Source organism: Cataglyphis hispanica, chromosome 25, assembly GCF_021464435.1.
Source record: "Cataglyphis hispanica isolate Lineage 1 chromosome 25, ULB_Chis1_1.0, whole genome shotgun sequence".
NCBI classification, from domain to species: domain Eukaryota; kingdom Metazoa; phylum Arthropoda; class Insecta; order Hymenoptera; family Formicidae; genus Cataglyphis; species Cataglyphis hispanica.
Window position 1 is genome coordinate 1,681,668 of NC_065978.1, and position 22,492 is coordinate 1,704,159.

The 22,492-nt window shown below is 33.7% G+C and overlaps 2 protein-coding genes across 5 annotated transcripts; one reads left to right on the forward strand and one right to left on the reverse strand.

Moving 5' to 3' along the window:
• Nucleotides 1-35: 35 nt before the first annotated feature.
• Nucleotides 36-18,826, forward strand: LOC126858433 (long-chain-fatty-acid--CoA ligase 1). Of its 4 annotated transcripts, none has more exons than XM_050608761.1 (9): nt 36-214; nt 2,155-2,300; nt 8,865-8,988; nt 10,567-10,903; nt 11,904-12,372; nt 14,654-14,944; nt 17,010-17,231; nt 17,509-17,826; nt 18,419-18,826. In XM_050608761.1, the coding sequence occupies exons 1-9, from the start codon at nt 40-42 to the stop codon at nt 18,554-18,556; spliced, it is 2,220 nt and encodes a 739-aa protein (XP_050464718.1). In that variant the 5' UTR covers nt 36-39; the 3' UTR covers nt 18,557-18,826. The 4 variants fall into 4 exon arrangements, with proteins under 4 accessions (XP_050464718.1, XP_050464719.1, XP_050464720.1 ...); XM_050608762.1 differs by lacking the exon at nt 36-214 and adding an exon at nt 1,119-1,513; XM_050608763.1 differs by lacking the exon at nt 36-214 and adding an exon at nt 1,630-2,084 and having other exon boundaries at nt 2,163-2,300.
• Nucleotides 18,696-22,266, reverse strand: LOC126858473 (vesicle transport through interaction with t-SNAREs homolog 1A). Its single transcript, XM_050608834.1, has 4 exons — nt 22,110-22,266; nt 21,919-21,977; nt 20,036-20,383; nt 18,696-19,919 (listed from the first exon to the last, which is right to left on the reverse strand). The coding sequence occupies exons 1-4, from the start codon at nt 22,201-22,203 to the stop codon at nt 19,761-19,763; spliced, it is 660 nt and encodes a 219-aa protein (XP_050464791.1). The 5' UTR covers nt 22,204-22,266; the 3' UTR covers nt 18,696-19,760.
• Between the last annotated feature and the right edge of the window lie 226 nt (nt 22,267-22,492).

The window sequence follows — 22,492 nt, forward strand, 5'->3', positions numbered from 1 at the left end:
ACATCGATTCCTAGAGAAGGAACGATCGAATGATTACCGATGCCATCTCACTTTGAACTGCGGACGTCGGATCCTTCGGAGACGAGTAGCCCGGTTGAAGGACCGTTCTCTCTCCAAATAGCCACCAATGAAGGCGTTCGAAATTACCGCCTGGAATCCCCTTATCAACCGCAGACCACCACTCGACCGAGCGACCCCACACTTACCCTGCCAGGTACGATATTCTGCACAGTGTTAATCACACTAACCGGTATCTTTATCGCTTTTGACAAAAAATTATTTTGTTACCTTGAAGAATCTTGTTAATTTTATGTTGTGTAAGCACGAGAGATTTTTAATTCATTAAGAGCTATATTTATAATATTATTATGTATATAACTTTAGGCACACATTATAATGTATATCGTTCTTCTTTTCTGCATTACACAATATCAAATTATATATATATATATATATATATATATATATATATATATATATATTTGCTTACATTAATTTATAAAATTTATTTATTAAATATAAATAGTTCAAAAAGATTTTAATATATGATTTTAAAATAATAATTTAATAGTTTGAAAAGTTTAAACAAAAATTGTATATTTCCGGGTGTATATACTTTATTTATAAAAAGCTTTTTGCTCCATAGAGAGAGATGAATATTAACTGTTAATATAGAGTCTGCTGTATTTTTTATATATGCACAACATAATTTATATATTTTTATTTTTACTATATATCATGCATATCTCTTTTACTGGCATAACATTTATATCATATATTTTATAGCATTCAACATGATCGATAAATTTCCGATTAAATTATAAATCACATTTATAGTTTCCTTCACTAAAAAGAAATATATAATTTAAGTGAAAATCTTTCATAAAATGCAATTTATGGGCAGTCGTGATTCTTCTTGAAGGAGGATAAAATAAGATAGGGGTAAGATACACCAATATGATAATGCAGAGTTGTATACCGTACGTGCCACGCCAGCCGGCGAGTATTGCGACGATAGAGCGCGCGCGCGTGCGCGTGCGCCACATGCGCGGGGGCGATTATCGTTTCGTCAGGGTGGCTACCGTCGCGGTGGCGAAGAAGGGTGGTCGTCGCAGCGCCCGGCATCGATTCGCGCCGTCCTCACCGCCGCGCGGTATGCGCGGCGTGACGTCATGGCGCCACGTTTACGCCAGCAGTGAGGGTCCGCATCGCGTAACGTACGTCGAGCCCTACCTGACGCGAGCGAACGAGAAGGGAAATCTTTGTTTGCGAGGAAAAGGTAGTGTCATGACTGTCATGCTGTGGCCCTGACCCTAGGCATCCCTTCCGGCCCAGTCAAGCCGAGCCAGTCCCTGGGGTGCGCCGTCCGCTCCGGCTCCCTTCTCGTTCACCGTTCAATCGTTCGCGCGATTCCTCAAATCGCGCCCTCATATCCGGGACTCGTTCGACTGGTTCGAGCTTCCTTCGCGGCGGAGAAACTACTATTCATTCCTACTTATTATTCTTTACGCCAGTGAGTACATAGCTATCATTATATCGACTTACATAGAATGGTGCAAGATGCGAGAGGCGCGTGCGGAGAGAATGCCGGTATCTCACGCGCTCCTTCCATCCTCTATCTATCATTTTTTCTCTTTTTTTCATTTGACATTTTTATATTTTCGTGATTAACTGCTAAAAATACGACATGATTTTATTTATTAAGTATTGCGCAACATGAATAAATATCTGTGAATCTCAACGATTTCTATGTGTGCATGTATATGTGTGTATATATATGTGTTCGTGAGTATCTATAATCTATTCATAAGTCGCACAGTTTAACGCGTGCGATAATAAACAAGTAAATATCCGGGAACAAGGTCCGTAGACACATGGAATAATAGGACTCGGATTTTCGGGCTCGGATATATTCAAGTCCGAACGCTCACTTCATGACTTACGCGCACGTTGTTACTCTCGTCGATCATTAACAAAGTCATCCGATCACTCTCACGGGAGTAACACAATAGTATATCTCTCGGTAGAGATCTCTCGCATCTCTGCACCTGTCTACCTGCATCCCTACCTCCATCGTTATGCAGGTAATATGGTAGTCAATTACGTAAGCTTGAGCAATACGGTCTCGAACGGTTCAAACGATCTTAAACGAAGTGTTACAGTCTCGATTCGAGGATTACCTGCCGTATCTGGGCGGTGCAGCTGGTGCTCTCTTCGTCACCGGGGTGGCTTACTGGGCTTCCAGACCGAAGGCCGAAATACCGCTCTTTCCGCTCGATGCCCAGGCGTTGGTACTACCGGTAAGTAAGAAACAGAAAACACGTGTCGGTCGCTATCTTTTTTTTTCGCGTGATTGAGAACGCTTCTTCTTTTTTTTTCGCTCTAAGACGTTTGTGTCTGTGTGTGTGTGTGTGTGTTTCAAATAAAAATAGATCTACTACTATTTTGAAAATAGATTTGATCTATTAGCCATCCTTTCTACATTGTTCAATGTATTTCGTACCGTTTTTTTTTTACCTGCACATGTACCTGTTTAGGGAAATAGGTTTCAAATAAAAATTAAAAGGAATAAATCAATTTTCGATGCCATTTCGAAATTTTAAGTAGTATCAAATACGTGTTTTTGATTGCAGCACTGATTCATATCTCCGTTATCTAACAATTGCTATCGAAAGAGTTTCTTATCTAAAGATCGAAAGCTGAAAAAACGCGAATATTTTTAATGTGACAGTTTTCAGTGATTTAATGAATTGATGTATTGCACATTATTAAGCAATTCAAAGATTTGAGAGATTTTTATTGAAGGAACGACAATATTTCAAACTGAAATAATCGGTTTTTAATGGGCGTTTTGAAGTGGATCTATTTACGTAACAACGTGTATGTTATTATAAGTACGCGATTATAATATTAACGACGAAAAGGTAATCTTGTGTGATACACAACACTGAAATATATATAAAGGTCCGTAATTTGTGGTACAATCGGCAAGAGGATAATTCTTAATGAAAAAATAAGTAAGAAATTAAATTTTATCATATTGCAAAATAAAATCTTTTCACATTAGGTTTCATTTTTATTAAAATCGACTTTAAATATTAGTTGAGTCTACGTGTATTGACGTTGAGCGGATATAGATTATTTACTCTTTACTTATAGATTATTTACATTATTTACTCTTCTGTGTACAATATCCGCACTTTAACATAGAATATGTAAATTAAAATGAAACACGATGTTTCTTTTTCAAAATTTCCTTTTTTTTTTTTTAAATGATGTTGAAAAATTTCATTCTCTGCTATTTTTTTTATGAAGAATCAGCCTCTTTTGTACCACAAATTACGGATCACCCTGTACATATGTTGATGTAAAATTGATACAAAAGAATTATGAAAAATTACTGATATTAATGAATAAAAACTAATATTATTACACATACAGTGTAGATGCGCGGTGTAAACAAATAAGAAAAAAAGATGATTAAAGATTAATTTGTTTGCATGCACTTTGCTCATTGCACTCTGTTTGTCGATGGAAAATAATGAGACACGTGACGTTTCATTGATAATGTTATCTCTCAATTGAACAATAATATAGATAATTTAATATAGGGAGGCGGAGCAGTGGAGGAATAGATTTATGAACTACAGCGTATTGTCAAAGCATTTTCTGAAACTCATTATAAATGATGGATCACAGTGAAATGTATCAAGCTACTTTTGAGGCAATTATTCAGGATAATATCAAAATTCTCTTTTTTTTTTTATTTTAATAAAATCTCATTTTTATTGGAATCTTGTGTATATGTAGATTTTCTTAGGCTTAAGGACATACACGGCATTATTTTATATAAAAGTTCTATCAAAAGATCCTTGAAACACAACAAAGAATTTTGCCGCTGTCTCAAATTGTTTTTAAGAGTGTCTATAACACTTTGTATGGACTATTCTGTATGCACATCATAAATATATATATATATATATATATATATATATATATATATATATAGTATATAGTATATATATAGATATTAGCGTCATGTGGTTTTACAGACTCCTTTACAAGATATAATATCCTAAATATTAAACATCTTTCGCTAAAGATATTTTTTCGAAGCCTGACTACAGATATATATATATATATATATATATATATATATATATATACATAGATAATGAGCTTTCCAGATTAACTTTATCAATCGACTCGCAGCGACCCTCGTCTCGACTCGGTTTACATAGGCTTTCCTTCAGACCTTGACTGTCGCGAGGAATAAGATATCGACTCTGACCCGATGCATGTTTTTTCGAATCATCGTATATATATATATATATATATATATATATATATATATATATATATATATATATATATATATATTACAGTGTTTTATATTGATAGTTTTCACATCGTCGTCAATTATTTTTATAAGATTTATAAACTTGCAAGCTTTAATGTTTTGAACAGGTTAATCATTGCATTTTATATGTATTAATGGATATTAAATTATGTATCGATGGTTTGTATTGCCTCTTTAGAATGATGTATAACTATAGAATTCTTTCATTGAATGATTCAATTAAGTATCAGATTGCGAATAGTCGACACTTGACTCTATTCTCTATAATTCTTTTAATATGTATATAGAGTGTTCAAGAACAAGAAAAAATCTTTCATGATTCTTTTACAAAAGACAATGAAAATGAAAATATGCTTGAAAAAAATTCTTCGAGGAATCCAAGGAAAACGAAGAATGCGAAGAAGAAAGTAAATAGATGCGTTAAATTTTAAACACTCTGCAAATCATACGTATTGTATTATTTTGAATAGAGATCATCACTACTGAATCACTACTGACATGACAATCTTCATTTTCTCTTAATGTGAACTGTTTATTCAACCATGTCTAATTTTTGAATGTTTTACTGCTCATTTATATCGATTTATCAAAATAAAATCTATTTATTATTTTAATAAATGTTCTCTTAAGAATGGCATCGCAATAGAAGCTTACAACAATTTAATCGATTTAGCAGCTAAATTGTCTTGAAAAAATTTCGCTTAAAGTTTTGTGTCATTTTCATTTTTTTTTTTTCTTTCGAGATATGTGCAACACTTTACAATATTTCAGAGCAATATAACATTTTGCATTACCTGTTATGTGTATCATCCTTCGTCCAGGTTTTTTTTTCCATGTCACACAGCCAGTGATCCATTAACGAAGCGTTCGGTCTTCAAGAGAGTTCGGTATATTTTCCACATCTCTCGGCGTAATAACATCTCGCTTGAACTTTTTAGAAATTACCTGCTCACGACGAGATACAATACGTGAAAAGGGAATGAACACTGCGAAAAGAAGAATCCCACCACTGTCGATGTATGGCCGACGTTGATCGGTCGGCCAAACTCCCGCTGGCGATCGTCCAAGCTCCTCGAGGACGACGATGCACTATATTTAAACGCATAGTCGAGGATATTCGCGTGTAGGATGGGACTTCGTGCTCTTGCGTGGCCGGTTGGCGTCGCGTTAGCACTGTCAATACGGATATTGCGGTTTAGATTGTACAGTTTCCACTTTTACGCAATCTATCAGATTGAAAATCGGGTGAACGTTCAGAATAGAGGATTGTATATTTCGAATCTTTTTTTCAACATTAATGTTTGGATCCATTTGACTTATTTTTGCTTTTTAATGTTCCTGATATTTGCACGATAGAAAAGATATTTGAAAGAAATCGAAATTAAACAAAAAAAGTCTATTATAGTTCTTTGATATTTCATATAGAGAGAAGAATACTGAAACCGCGTACGCAGACATAACTGACATATCTCTATTCCTCTGATTAAGAAATTTCTGTTGCACTTTATCTATATCACTATATAGAGCTGATATGAACAGGATCTGTTTAGTCAGTCGCACAAACCTAGTTTGTACATTCATTTTTCGTTCATATTCTATATTGTCTTTTATCGAGAGTCCTTTTTTGCAGCAAATATGTTTTTGGCGAATTACATATAATCTAAATAATAATAAATTCCTTTTTTTTTTAATAATCTTTTATTATTCTTTATATTTTTATAGGATTAAAATCTGTTTTATCTTTGTTTTCAAATTTTTTTACAATTTTTTTAATATTTATATTTATTATTATAGTTTTCGATTTTTATCGACTTGTTCGGATTAATTTTTCAATTTTCGTTCGGTTTGAAGCAAAGACTATTTACTTAAAAGTTTGAAATAGTGATATTATCAAAACTGTAATACGATCAGAGAGAGGAAGCAATCTCTAGTAAATATCTGTGCATTTAAATTTTTATTTTAAACTTTTTCAGAGACTAGAACCAATATAATAAATCTCGGCAATTTTCTTTTACATTCTTCTCGAGAAATTTAAAAGATTATGGATTATTTCCTTAATTAAAAAAAAAAAGACATTATTATTACATAATAATTTGAATCTAACGATGAGGGAAAGTTCTTGTTTTAAGCTATCGCTCGAATATATTAACCAGATATTTCAATTTGATTTACTACCGTAATTTCGCTTCGGTATTACACTAATGATCCAAACGCATCAAAGTTTCTCCGTATAATTATGAGCATTAACTATATATACTCAAACATCCGGTAATTTCGAAATATTATATCCTTACACCGGGATATACCTGGTGAAATGACTAATGACAATATTGACAGTACGGCACGCATCTCTCCGGCGCGAAGAGCAGCGCCGAGCAGCATCATACGCGTGATATTCGCGCCGCGAGCCAAAAACTCGGACCGCAAGCTCGGTCGCAGGCTCGATTTGAATTCAGTGACCGCGGGTGCGTTGGTCCGGCTGGTCCAATCCGTTTTTATACCTGCCTGTGTGTCGGAGAGACCGATCTCTCTTGGACGGCGTGTGCGCGCCCGTCAAGAGTGTGCGTGTTACGTGTGCCGTAAAGCAGCATGTCGTCAAGCTGTTTCCTTCCCGAGCCGATCCACCCACCGATAGATCTCAGCGATCAGTCTGACACGATCAAGGTGAAGATCAAGGCTTTCGTGAAAAAAGAATGATTTAAAATGCGCAATTTGATTATTGAGCTGCCCATCAAAATAAAACCACCCCACATTTCCTCGGCACAAGAGAGAAATAGACATAAAATGAAAGAATTATTTTGCGATTAAATATTGATTGTTGATTTATAAGCTCGCAAAATACGTGCATTATTGAGCTACAATCCTTTTACAATAAAATCACCTCACATCTTCCCGACACAAAAGAGAATTATACTTAAAATGAAAGAAATTCTTTCGCGACTAACGATAAATATTGTTTATCGATTTATAAGCTCGTAAAATATATGCATCCCACAAAATTAAAAATCTCAGCTCAAAATTTTTACTTTGCGGGATATGAAAGCTCGAATAATAGCTCATAATTATGTGCTATTCGTTTTTTTATTTTTGCAAGATGAGAAGCACGCTCGACAGAAATTACGTGCACCGCGGTCTTGTTTTGAAGTCTTTTTTTTACAAGAGACACGCAATTTCATAAAATATAAACCTTTATTCAACTACATTTGACTATTAGTTAGTTGTTGGATAAACATATAATTAAACGCAATTTATTACGTTATAAGTTAAGCATATATATATATATATATATATATATATATATATATATATATATATATATATATACATGATATCTTGTTTGTATGCAAAATTAGATATAATTTATCATAAAGAAATGTGAATTTTTTGTAATATTATTTGAGTAGAGGACTATGGAATCTTTTATTTATCACGCTATAATCTTGAATCTTTAATGAGTTATCTCATAATTATTGGACATATATTTATAAGTCATGCAAAAATATATGATAAAAAAAACTGCAATATAATTAGCAGAATAAGTCGTAATATACATATGTAACTTTTAACGTCTTGTGCGTTATACCTTATACATATTGCGTTACATTTACAATTTATTTGATTTATTATCAATGCTAAATATTTCATATATATAATTAAAAATTAAATTTTTTTTTAAATGTAAATCTCTTTGTAAATTTAAATTTAGATGGCGATTGCATTGTTTATTAAAAAAGAAAAGAATCAAGAAAAAAAATGCTATTTTTTTAAATTTTATTAAATGCAAATAAAAAAAATCCTTTTTTTTTAAGCAAATTTATTCAAGATAATAATTTCATTATTTTCCATCATGAGAAACTATATCGTAGCTTAAGAGTTTGCTTGTAAATAAAATTCTTTAAGTTTCGAAAAAAAAAAAAATCATATATACATTTTTAACGACGTTACATTTTCCTTCCAATGCTTGTGTATCAAAAGCTCAATTTTGAAAAAGCGTTTTATTTTCCGGTGATTATAATTAAAAAAAAAAAAACATTTTCAAGAGATCTCTCATGAAGAAATCCGCAAATTACTGCAAGGATACATAGATCATTTTTAACCTTGTGTACGAAACGCTCTGCCGATGCGGAATGCGTCGAGAACGTGGGTGGTTGTCGTTACACAAGCAGCGTTGATGAGGCTGAAAGAAACGGACGTCCGCGTCAATCTGGGCGGCAGAGATCATTATATAGGAAATGGACGAATATGTACGAATATATGTGTGCTGTCGCGAAATAAACAATTGTGTCTATTTACCCTTCGTCCCATATCGTGTAATCAGCTGCTCCGTACGCGTTGATATGTACGCGGAGCCGCGTGCGTCGCCCGGCTAAATTTAGTGTTGCACTTGCCGCATGTCCGGTTACGTAATGATGGACCGGACCTAGTGTGTGCCGGATCTTCTCTCTCTCTCTCTCTCTCTCTTTCTCGTGAGTGTTTCACTTAACTTTTTGTCTCTTCTTCGCAGGGCAACGAGTATATCCGGGTGTCTAAGTTCTACAAGGAGGGCAGAGAAGGCAAATTCATTACCTTCTTATACGAGGATACGCTCACCCTCTATGACGGCTTCCGTCGCGGCGCCAAGGAATCCAGTGAGTCATTATTTTCAGAAGCAACATTCTCCTTTTTTCATTCCAATCTATATATATATATATATATATATATATATATATATATATATGTGTGAAAACGATAATAGTCGTTCCCCGATTAAAATTAGTTAAAGTTAAGTAGTAGTTAATTGATTCCTTATATACATTAATTTCAACTGAAGTCTAACGTCCCGTTTACTTAACGTCAGCTGATGGCATTAAATGAGAGAATAACTCAAGAAGCGACAAGTTGGATAGAAAATCTCGACAATATTCGTATGTGAAGTTTACGGATGCGACACATTCAATGTTTACGCATACATTTTGCACATCCAATTGCGTATACGTCGATTTAGCTTAGTGACTCGTTTGGCAAGCGACACGGCACCGAAGATCCCGCTATAAAACGCGTAAACAAGCCGCTTCCCTAACAAGCGCGAATTATCGGCCGGTGATACGCGTTTCGTTGAGATTCGATGACCTTTCCGACGAAGGTTGACAGTTATTTCGGGCACGTGTATCGCATCTCTTATTTTCGCCTCGTCGCGCAAAACTCACGCCCCCGCAGCCGACACCTGTCGCAACTTCATGCGACCTATAACAATGACGACGTTAACGATGACGACGAGCGTGTCCGAAGATCGATAATCTTGTCTAGGTGCTGTTCGCTTAACAATCGTATTAGAAAATCTTGCGCGGCTAATAGTCTGCTGCATGAGCTATTATTTCGTCAGATCGTTCTGCATCTATGTTTTATTGTTAATTTTATTCATGAAAAAGAGTTTTCTTCGACTAAAATATTCAGAAATTCGTGAAACTTTAAAAACACAGTATTAGACTTTTAGCATTTTTAATGTAGCTAACAATTGTTTAAACAATAATAAATAACAATAATTAATTATTTAAATAACTGATAACTATAGTAAAAGACGTCTTGTGTCTTCTTGAAGAAAGTAATTTTTCTTCATTAAATTATATTTTCTATCTTTTATTATATCTTCTTTCCTTTGCGAGGAATAAAGTGAAAACAAAAAATGATCCAAATCCTAGATTTACCTTTTTAATTTAAATTTGAGCAACAAACAAAATCAATGCCTTATTTATTAAGACATTCTCTATGTTTTCTAAAAATTCATAGTTTCTTAAATTTTTGAATTGAGTAACATTCAGTTTATTTTAGTAGCTTCAAATATTTTAGTAGTTTTAAATATGTTTTAAATATTGCAAAAATAGCGAGAAAAAAATAGTAGCGTTACTTCTTCCGTAAATCGATTTTATGAAATATGTAATGATGTAATAAAGAGAGCATACTTTAGCTAATTTTCAATTATATCACAAACTATACTTATATATTTTAGTTATAATGTAAATTACATTCATTTATTCATCAATTAATCCTTTATTATCAAGCTTTTTTATTCAAATTTTATTTTAATAAAAAATTTATTTTTCTCCAACATTATTCTTAATACATAAGTATCGATCTTATGATATGTCAAAGTATGTATGAACAAGATTTGTTAATGTTGCGAAATAATTATTTTCTTCGATCAATATGACGTTCCTTTCGTTTCGCAGATAATGGTCCCTGTCTCGGATGGAGGGATGGGCCCAACAAACCCTATCAATGGCTTCATTACAACGAGACGCTGCTCAGGGCGAAGAATTTTGGTTCCGGCCTAGTGTCCCTGGGGCTGGCCCCTGGTCCACAAACTTTAATTGGCCTGTACAGTCAGAATTGCCCCGAGTGGATTCTCACCGAGCAGGCATGTTATACATACTCACTCGTGGTGGTACCATTGTACGATACCTTGGGCCCGGATGCTTGCGCGTACATCATCAATCAGGCTGAGATTAATCTGGTAGTATGCGAAGATGACCAAAAGTGCAATTTACTCCTCGACAAAGCACCGAGGTATGTGACAACGTTGACAATTCTCCGAAAACCGTGCTAGGATATTCATAGAATTCCTAAATTATCCTTTAATTTTTTGAACAATCGCGTAACTCTATTAAATTTTCTTGATTTTGAGATGTTTTGATATTTCAATTTTTTTCTACTTATCACTCCGTTAATTAAATAATTATCGGTTATCGTTAATTGATTTAATATTTAATTATTTAATTATCAATTATTCAAAATGCTAAACACATATGCAAATACATATAGCAATTGGCATACATTCTCATGAAAAATTTATTTTGCATAACTATACGTAATCTGAGAATATTATCAATGCTATCTATTATGGATGGAGTTACACGTTTAAAAATTAAACAGTGTTTAATTTAGCGTACCAATAGAAAAATTATACATAATGTAATTTAGTCCCCATTGACATATATCGATTGCATATTAGATATCAAATAATTTATGTGTAAATATATAGTTATATCACGAGAAACTCTCGTTTAACCCTCTTTAAGCGAATATAGAGACAAGATTATTACATGCACACACATACACATGATTTAATATTCATGCGAAATAATATCCAGAAAGAAAGAAATCAATTTCACAAAACTCCATCCATGCTTAAAAATAAATGTAAAGTATTTCCATTATTGCAATATTAATAACGAAGATTAATAATAACATTGACATAATGACACTTTAATCGCACGTTCTTCGATATATTCCATATAAGAGATATAAATCTATATCTTACTAATATCTTAAAACAAATTTTCGTCTATGACGCAATGTCACGCGACCTCACGCGAGATGTGGTCACACGTTCGAAGCGTTTGGTTTTCTCAAAGAAAATGTTTTCAAAAGCAGCGTGATGTTGAAAGTGTTTAATTTGTAATGTTGCCAAGAGCTCGCAGAAACTTACAAAACGGAGCGACTTCTCCGACTGAGGAAGCTCCCGTTATGCCTGTTATATTTCAATATTTCCTCGGTATTACGACAGGTGTTTACGGAAGCTAATAGTGGTGAAGGAGACGCGACCAGCGACGAATCAACGGGCGAAGAACCGCGGCGTCGAACTGTATGCATTCGACGACATCGAACGTCTTGGCGCCCAGAAGAATCATCCGGAGCTGCCGCCGAAGCCGTCCGATCTCTGCACGATATGTTACACGTCCGGTACCACGGGACACCCGAAGGGTGTCATGTTGACTCATCAGAATATCATGGCGGCCAATTGTTCGGTGATGTTGCAGCTGGGCGATCACGGGCTTTCGAGCAAGGACACGTTGATCAGCTTTTTGCCGTTGGCGCATATGCTGGAGCGCTGCTGCGAGAATTGCATGTACATGATGGGCGGTGCCGTTGGCTTTTACAGCGGTGATATCAAGAAGCTAGCCGAGGACATGAAGGCCCTCAGACCTACCGTTATGCCGGCCGTGCCTAGACTATTGAATCGGATTTACGACAAGGTGAGCAGATTATCGAGATACATTTATTCGATTTTGTTGTTCTAATGTCATCCGAAATGAAGAAATTTTCTATGAAATTGAAAATCGATGATTTCTAAAAATAAACGAACGTGATACTAAAATAACCATCTATTAGTCGAGCGATTGATAATTTATTCATACTAAACTTTTTTAATATATCATGCTTATTATTCTCAAGAAAATGGAAAGATAATAGGATATTTTATATATACAATCGTAAAGGTAAAAGAAGCGAGAAGGGATGAAGAAAGCGAAGATTGTAATTTTCCAAGACAGATAGGCTTTATGATTTTTTATGAAAGAGACATTTGACATTTGTACTCGCCCTGTTTATATATGTCTGGTACTATTTGAGAATTAATTCTAAAATATCACATGATTGCATTCTCTTTGTCATCATCCTTTATTTCAAATAATTTATTGCTGTTGTCTATTTGTGTTTTCGATACGTAGCATTTTATTTTTGGTTTGTATCGACTACTGGATCTGAAGGTGTCTGTTGTGTTGTGTGTGTATGTGTGAGTGTGTATATTTGGAATAAAAGAATATAAACAACTCATATATAAAAAAATATGAAAACTCATTCCAAATAACTCTATATAATTTACGGCACTTAATCTGCGTGAGATCATCAATACAAATAAGATTTGATTAGCCCTATTATATAAACGATAATATATTAACAAGATACAAATAATTCACACACATTAACAAGATACAGAAATGTATAAATATATACATTTATCTATATCTTATTAATGAATGATCAAACTTTTCGAATAATCCAATGATATATAGATAATAAATTCAACATGTTGAAAGCTCTCTCGTTTTGATTAAGTAATTCGTGTTTCCACATAGCATCACATTCGTTTATTTTTAGAAGTCATTGACATAGCGCAAGCTGTGTATCTTTTTTTAATCTCGATGATACAAGAATGGCCTGTAAACATCAGTTCTGATATATTATGTATCTAATAAAAAGGATCAGTAGCGTTGTAAGTTCTTACAAAAAGTAATGATGCCTTTTTACACGGCTTTGTGAGTATTTTCTTGATGTTTTTCTTCAAGTTAAAAAAGTTCAAACAAAGTTTCCTTGCATTTAATTTAGCGAACAATTGCTATTACTAGCATATGGTTCATTGTGTTAAACGGAAGTGTTCTTGGATACTGTTCAATATTTTTACGGCGCGACGACGTATTGTACGACGACATTAAATCTAAATAAACTTGCCTTTCATAGCCTTTTTTTCATGCAATGCTTGACACAGCAAAAACATCGTTAAATGTCTATAATTCTGCCTCTCCTTGTCTTTCCCTCGTCTTTTCAAATTTTCTAAAATTAATTTTCAAATGAAGCATTATTGAGCATTATTGCAATCCCCATTCGTCCCCAAAGCGTTCGCTTTTGGCGCGCCTCGTGAATTTTCTCGCAGCTACGCAATAATTCATTACGTGCCAACGCTGTATGCAAATGAGGGGAACAGGTGCGGGATCGACTTCGCGACGTGATTCTGACGTTTGTTTGAATGAGGCGAACGTATCATTGAATTATGTTACGCGTCGTATCTTTTGTTGCACGCGTCGATGGCTCTCTTCTGCGGTTACTTCATTCGAGCTTCGAAAAGTAAATGCGAGGAAAAAAGCCAACGATAATGCGTCTTCTATACGCACATGTATCTGTAGATTCCGCCGCTGATAGGTTTGCTGACAATGAGTAAAATTTAATAGATAAGTCATACAAGGATTATACACACCGATTGAGAACTTGTCTGTTTTCAATAAAAGATAATGGAGAGGCAAATAAATTTGGATGCACTTGAGTCTCTTCGTTTCCGCTATCGAATTCGTGAATGACAAATCGCTTGTCTATTGACAAGATGTGACATTGAACTTAATCGCAGCTGTCCAAATAGATTTTCATCTTATCCGTTTTATAATAACTCGCTAATGATAACAAAAATATTCTATATCAACCAAAATTTATAGACCAAAATTGTCGAGATGAAATAACGTACGTCTTGATGAAGCGGAGGAAAATATTATCGCTTATAAGTGGGAAAAATATATGAGAGATATTAATAGATATTAATAGCTGATTGTGATGCATCTCATATAATAATATAACGGATTTACTATAAAAGCTAATAGAAAATATAATCTAAAAATATAATATGCACGGAAAATGTGTGCGTCATGTCCTCTATTACATCATGCCTTCTTTCTTAATCATTATCTTATTCTTGATTTGTGTTTGCAGGTGCACAACGAGCTTCGCAATTCGTTCTTGAAGAGAATTATGTTTAACATGGGCATGCGAGCGAAAGAGTCGGAGATCAAGAAGAGTATTGTCAGGATAAACAGCATATGGGACAAGATCGTATTCAGGAAGATCCAGGAATCGATGGGCGGCAGATTGAGACTGATGCTCGTGGGTTCCGCGCCATTGGCGGGAAACGTCCTTACGTTCACCAGGTGCGCTTTGGGCTGTGTGGTGGTCGAAGGTTACGGTCAAACGGAATGCTCCGCGCCAATAACACTTACTATTCAGGTTCGTATCTTTATATGACAGTGTCATTCGTTCAAACATCGTTCTCGCGGCTTCACGATCGACAGTTATAAATTTATTACGCTAATTTCCACGAAACTGTCGAAGAATAAATTTAAAGACATAATGTGATATCAAAATGTTGTAACGTAGATCTTTGTTGATCATTTTTTATTTTTTTCCTTAGTATTTTATTATTTTATTTATTTTGTCGTTATTCATCTTATCTGCATTTTCTCTCTCTCTCTCTCTCTCTCTCTCTCTCTCTCTCTTTCTGAACTTGTGGAAAATTGTATTTCGTCACTGACGGATACAATTTTGCCAATTTTCTTATACTGTTCGGAGAAAAAGTAAAGAAAGCGCTTAGTGATAGCTGTATGTCTATAAGACTATTAACATTTTACGCGGCAATGTTTAAAGAAAAAATACGTAAATATATATGTGTATACGTATTATAGAGACCTTTCAATCATACATAATTGCTAACAACGGTTATGTGAGCGATCGATAAATGCTCACGAATACATTTTTTATAAAACTAAGTTTGATAAATGTAAGCATGCATGGCAGTATAGATAAGTAAACTTTGGAGTAATTCGTAAAGTTATTTCTTATATAATGCACATCCAGCTGTCATACGTATACATGTATACATATATACATATACTATTTACTTATTTATTGCAAAGTATATCTCTGTTGCCCATATAAATGCAAAACTGTCTTGAAAGAAATACAAAGGTTCGGGCAAGCCTATTGTTTTACCGATGAAAGACAAGATAATAGACAATTTTATTGTATTTTTTTTTTTACTAATATCAAACTCAAAACCAAGTTCGAGTATCGTGAAAAGCGAATATCGAACGTCATTTGGCACTGCGACAAGAATAGCATTGTGCGGAAAATTTAATAGAGAAGTAAATCTTCGTTGTGCGAGATTCCGTAAATTCTTTACACGTGCTCGAACATTTATTCGATAATCAATTTACGCAATTATTGAGCTTTTCATAAATAAACATATTACGACGTTCAACAGATCGTTTCGATAAATCGTTCATTGCATCATCATTTGATTTCATCTTCAATTACGAAATCAAATAATTCTAACAAGATGATTTCCAAATATATCAATTGCGGATCATATATTTTGCACGAACACAAAAAATTTTTGACGAAACCTATCCTTCTCCATTTAATTATGTAAATAAATTTATATATTTTTTTAATATACTTATGTAAAAATTTAGACAAGCATCGCATAGTTTAAGAAATGTTGTTTTATAAACGTTCTAATCACTTAGGCTTTAATGTCTCTTGTTTTTAAATTAATGTCTCTTTGTTTTTTACTACATGTTTGTGAAAATGCGCAGTTATATACTTACACACTAACTTTTTACTACATAACTTCTTGACATACTACAAGAAGATAATATTGTAAACTATCCGTGCATACAACATTCTTTCGAAAACACTGTAATTCGACATTCGTTCACTTCGTTCTTCTCTCGATAATTTAAAAAAGATCTTCAGAGAAAAAAAAAGAGAGAGAGAGAGAGAGAGAGAGAGAGAGAAAGAGCGACAATGAACGCGAGAGGAAAGTATTTATTGCTGACAGACTGACGGCATTCAAAAATATTTTTATTGAATACTGACTAATAATCAAGTGATACGTGTCGTCTCTATTCTTGGCGCGTCTGCGAAATATCGACATAGCTGTGCAGTCGCGCGCGCGTGGTCGCAGATATTTCTGTCATCGAATCAAAGCTTTAGAGCCATGTGCCAGGGCACGCCACCTCTATCACAAGACCATTAGCTGCTATGTTATTGAATGCACCTCATATTCCATCATAAAATTCATCGATCCGTTCGTTTATATGTGTGTAACGCATTTTATAAATATCGTATACGTAGCACATGTGTGTGCAAAGTATTCGCTGATAGATTCATTTTTGGCGAATAAATTGATAGATTTTCTATGAAAAGTAAAAATAATTTTTCTAAAAAAATAATTTTTTTTTCTAAATTCAATCCACAGATTTAATTCACGTTTCTTCATCTTTAAATACAGGGCGATCACGTGCCAGAACATGTGGGACCACCGGTGGCTTGTTGTTGCGTCAAGCTCGTCGATGTTCCGGAAATGGAATATTACGCGGTGAATAATCAGGGTGAGGTGTGTGTCAAGGGCACCAATATCTTCGTAGGATATTACAAAGATCCCGAAAAGACTGCCGAGGTGATCGATGAACAGGGATGGCATCACACGGGTGATATAGGCATGTGGCAGCCTGTGAGTAATTATACATTTCGTCCACAATCATATCGTCGCGAATTTTTATTTTCATAATAAAAATTTTCACTATCGAGCTGATCAATCCTTATTCTCTCTTACAGATTTTTATAATATATGTATATTCTTTTATATAAAATAAATACGAAATCATTGAAATTCTTTTTTAAGATGGAAAAAGTATAATGTTGATTTTAATATTATTCTAATATTTATGATTAATATAAAAGATTTCTCTACTTTCTTTAAAATTATATTCCTTTTACATTTCTTCCAGAACGGAACGTTAAAAATAATCGACCGGAAGAAGCATATCTTCAAGTTGTCGCAAGGAGAGTACATCGTGCCGGAGAAGATCGAAAATATCTATACACGCAGCCAATATGTACAACAAGTATTCGTCCATGGAGAGTCATTAAAATCTTGTATCATAGCAATAGTCGTACCAGACGTAGATGTAGTCAAGTGCTGGGCGGTAGAAAATGGCATACCCGGCACGTTCAGCGTCTTATGCGCTAATCCAGAAGTCAAAAAATTAATCATGGATGATATGCTAATGTGGGGAAAAGAAGCTGGTCTCAAGTCCTTCGAACAGGTAAATTATTGTTATTTATTTTTTCCTATCTACTTTCTCTAATTTTGGCGTTTCAAAGAGAGGTTCTTTTTGCATTTTATTTTAATTTCTGAAAGATTTTATATATATAATCTTCCTCAGAACTCTTGCAAACGCGCCAAGAATAGAGAGCATCTATTATTTCATTATTAGTCAGTATTCAATAAAAACAACATTTTTGAATGCCGTCAATTTGTCGGCAATAAATATTCTCTTGCCGTTCTCTCTCTCTAGAAAGATTTTTTTAAAATAAATTGATTATAAGGAGGGAAAGATGATATTTCTATCATAGCTCCAATCAATAAAAATAAAGCAAAGAGTAAAAGAATCGAATAAATTTTAAGAATAGAAGATTAGAAATATAATAGCGTGAACAAGTATCGAATTACGGTTAAAGTGTCTACAAAAGAATGTGTTATGTATATATGTGTTATGTATATTTTAATTATATATACATATATAAAATTGAAAATAAAGTTAAGTCATTCGAAAAATTTAAATATAAAATTTGAAAGTATGATGATAATTGAGGGAAGAATTTAATAACAAGTTTTTTAATTATTTTCATACGTAGGTGAAAGATATTTATCTCCATCCAGACCCGTTCTCCGTGCAAAATGGGCTTCTAACACCAACGATGAAATCGAAACGGCCTCAATTGAGAGCGTATTTCAAACCACAGATAGAAGATCTCTATCAACAATTGGACTGACCAGATTGAGCGATCTCAGCATACTATCGCTCGCCCACATCAGCACTGACCGTAAAAAAAAAACGATGATAGAGAAGAAAGCAAAGTCTTTCCTCGCCGCCGCTGCCTCTCTCATCAAAGTCACTATTGTCATCGAAAATATTCGTTAACCCTCGATACTTTTATTATATATCATTTTCACAGGTACATTAGAGGGCCGCAGACAAAAGCACCGTTTAGGCTAATTAAGATAAATAATAACATTAAAAATAATAAAAGGAGTTATTATTAGGCGCGTCTAGTTTCTCTCCTTCTTTTTCTCTCTTTTTCAATTACAAGCATCCTTTGATACTTTTGGTGACGGATGCATGTACAACTCGATCCTTATCTACGTAAATTTCAATAATGTACAATGTCAGCGACCGTTGTTATTCTCGTATAAGAGATAAATTATAAAATGCATTTTTAATTAATAGAATCCGTTAGTGAATTCGGTCGGATTACGGCTCAAGTCAAAGTTACAACAATTACACGTAGTTGTTAATATTCAAAGTGATAATATTTCAATATGCGATAGAATCGGCGCGCATGTCGAAAAAATCTTGGACATTACTTAATAAATACATTTCTTATTGGATATATAATTTGTGATTCGAAGCATCTCTCGAAACATGAATGCAAAACACGTGTTTATCACTGATCTTCCAGATACGTTAACGAGATAACAACAAAGCGATTTTACAATTCTTTCCCCCATACGAAAATAATGCATTTGATAATCATTTCATTGATATTAATTGTCTTTATGTCGCGCAGATAAGAAAGAATAGTGAAACCGCTTTATAAGATTTATCTTCCTACGAGAATGGGTCAATATTTTTTTATATAAGACTTAAATAACACTGAATGGAATTTTTTGTTCTTGTTTGATAACATTTTGCCAGTTTTGTACTCATTTGCTATGTCGATTTTCGTCTAAGAAATCAAAGTTATCATTCAGTCATCTAATGCTGATTAGATGAATTGATGAAAAAATATGTACATATAGCAAAGATCGTGTTTTGCAGCAAAATGTAACAAACAAGTACAAGATAGACGATATATACGATACATAATTACTTAACTTCGTAATTTGATAGAAATAACATTGAAGTCTGATTTCAAATAAATATGACTTCCAAATCACATCTGGTGGATCTGGCCGAAGAGAATACATTTGTTCTTTTTAACTCTTAGACTTAAAGCTATAATATATCACAATGCACGCGACAATTATGAGAACTAACGCTACTGCTGCTAAGATAATTCTCTGTTGGAGGCTCCGAAAGATCATTCCTGATAATAATCGAGACCCACGCCCTAACTCTGCGTCCGTTTCGCGTAACTTGAAAACAAGGGACAACATTATTATGGACTAACACACATTTTGTACTTTCTTTCAATTGGTGCATCAATTTCATGCTTTATACACGCTTTATAATTGGCAATTAACAAACTTACCCTCCCTCTGCTTCGTTGTATCGTTTCACGCTGCTCGTGAAGTTCCTTTAATACCTGTGAGCCAATTTCTTCTGTTTCCAACGCCATACGATAACCATTTTGTAACGTGCGCCCCGATCGTTCTATCCTTTCGGATGCATCCAATAGTCTTTTTCTTTGGTCTTCTGTTACATTGTTGTCCCATGATTCATCCACTGTGATTTCTGTAACTTCTTCTTTCGGTTTTCTCGCCGTTTGAAACTCTTGCGTTAAGCGTTTCAATTCCGCTCGATGACTTTCTACGCGACCGCGCAGGCGATCACGAGAAGTTCCATTTATCCCACGAACCTCCAGCTCCATTTGCTCCAGCTGCAAATTAAATAGGCTCTGATCTGGCAAATATTTTGTAATGAAATATTGCAAACGAAAATATGAGAAGAGATAAAACATATTTAGACACATAATTGTTTCTGATTTTATTAGTGTATATTTATAGCCTATCTTAATTTTCATTTTAATTTTGTTACGTCAATTAAAATCGATTTTTCTTTAATCAAAATTTAATTAATTAAACGCTATACTTTTTTCATATACTTTTTTGATATTTTTATGATTTCGAGAATTTTTATAAAAATTTATCCATAGATGCAAGTCTCTATAAATTTATTTAAAATGGAGAATGAAGTTTTATCAATTTATATCTTTTAAAAGCTGAAAATTCCAAGATTTTAAACTCATAAACAATTCAATACATTTTTGTTAAGAGGGTATACTAGTTTGAAATTTCGAAAAACGAGTATATTTTCTAGATTTTTTTGCAGCGCAACGACTCGATAAAAACTTTTAATTTTTTTACAATATCAATACAATATTATTAATCACTTAAATAAAAATTTTCAGCTTAAAAAAAATTTTTTTTTGAAAATATGGAAATATTTGCAGAGTTCCTTCAAATTTTAGATGGTTACATGATGTGCATGAAAATGTTCGTTGATTATATCCGAAATAAAATTTTTTTTTATTAAATATTGTAACAGCTATCTGTTATCAAAGCGTTTTTTTTTTAATTTCAAAAAATAAAAGTTGGAAAAAAGTTTCGTTTTTCTTTGAAAAATAGTCCACTTTTTTTACTTAGACAAAAGAATGGGGGCTCGGATTAAAAAATGGTTTCGTTGATAGATGCGGAATCTTATTAGGAACTTGCATATAAAATTTGAAATTAATCCGTCGAATGTAGCCCGAGTTATCATGCACGGTGTGCATGAAAATATAAATCTGCAAATATACATCGCAGAACTTTAAAAAAAAAATTTCTTTTAAGCTAAAAATTTTTATTTAAATACTTAATAATATTGTATTAATATTGTAAAAAAATGAAATTTTTTTTTATCAAGTCATTGCGCTGCTAAAAAAAATCTAGAAAATATACTCATTTTTTGAGAATTCAAACGGGTATGTCCCTTTAAGAAAATTAGATTTTCAAATTGAAAATTTATACATATAAAAAGAAACGTAAAGTTATACAATTATAAAGCTTTTGCAACCTGCTGAAAAATTCTTTTAACTGATCTATGTATCATACATGAGAAACATTTGTGATCTCGTTTAAAATGTAAATTATTCATACAGTACATTATCTTTTCAATCATAAACATTATGTAAATCAGTCTTTCAATAGTCAATACATAGTCAATTCGTTGAACGCAAATGCATCCACTATTATATACATACTTTTTACTATGTATCACGTCAATTCCTTACAAAGAAAATTATATGTAAATTATAAAACACAAAATAATTTTCTAACCCTAGACACTATACATCTTTCGATAATCGGCAGAGTGAGATGTCCAAAGACCTCGCCTTGATATTATAATATAAAAGAGAATATAAGTTTAAGTTACCAGTTCTTGAGCTTCTTCAATTTGCCGGTCGACATCCTGAATAAAGGCCCTTTTCTCACCTGTAAATTACGTCACGTGTATCGATTATTGTTCTTAAAGGCCGATCTCGCATAATGATTGCTTTGCGCGTCGAACACATTGTAAAGCACGATTATTATAACGCGTTTAATTGCATCTCGATCATTTCTTACCGCCGCTCTGGATTCTAATCCGACCGATTTTTGCAGTAATGTCAGCTGTCAGAACGGCGTACTGCTGTTCGTAGTTGTCGATGAGCGACGCCATCTTGGACACGGGTGTATGTCATCGACTACCGACGCGAATCATATGGCGATTCCGACTGCGCGATAAAGGCAATATCGCAACGGAGAAGGCTGATTAAAATAGAGATAACAATCTTTTGTCCGTGTCTCGATTTCTTACACGGAAATCATTAACGTGCAAGAAATATTTTAATCTATTTTTTTTTAGACACATTTACGCGCAAACAAGATATTATAAATCAAATCACTCTTCGGAAATCGGTAAAAAAGTAAAAGGCCAAACGTCAAGATCGTAAAATGTATTTCGAAGC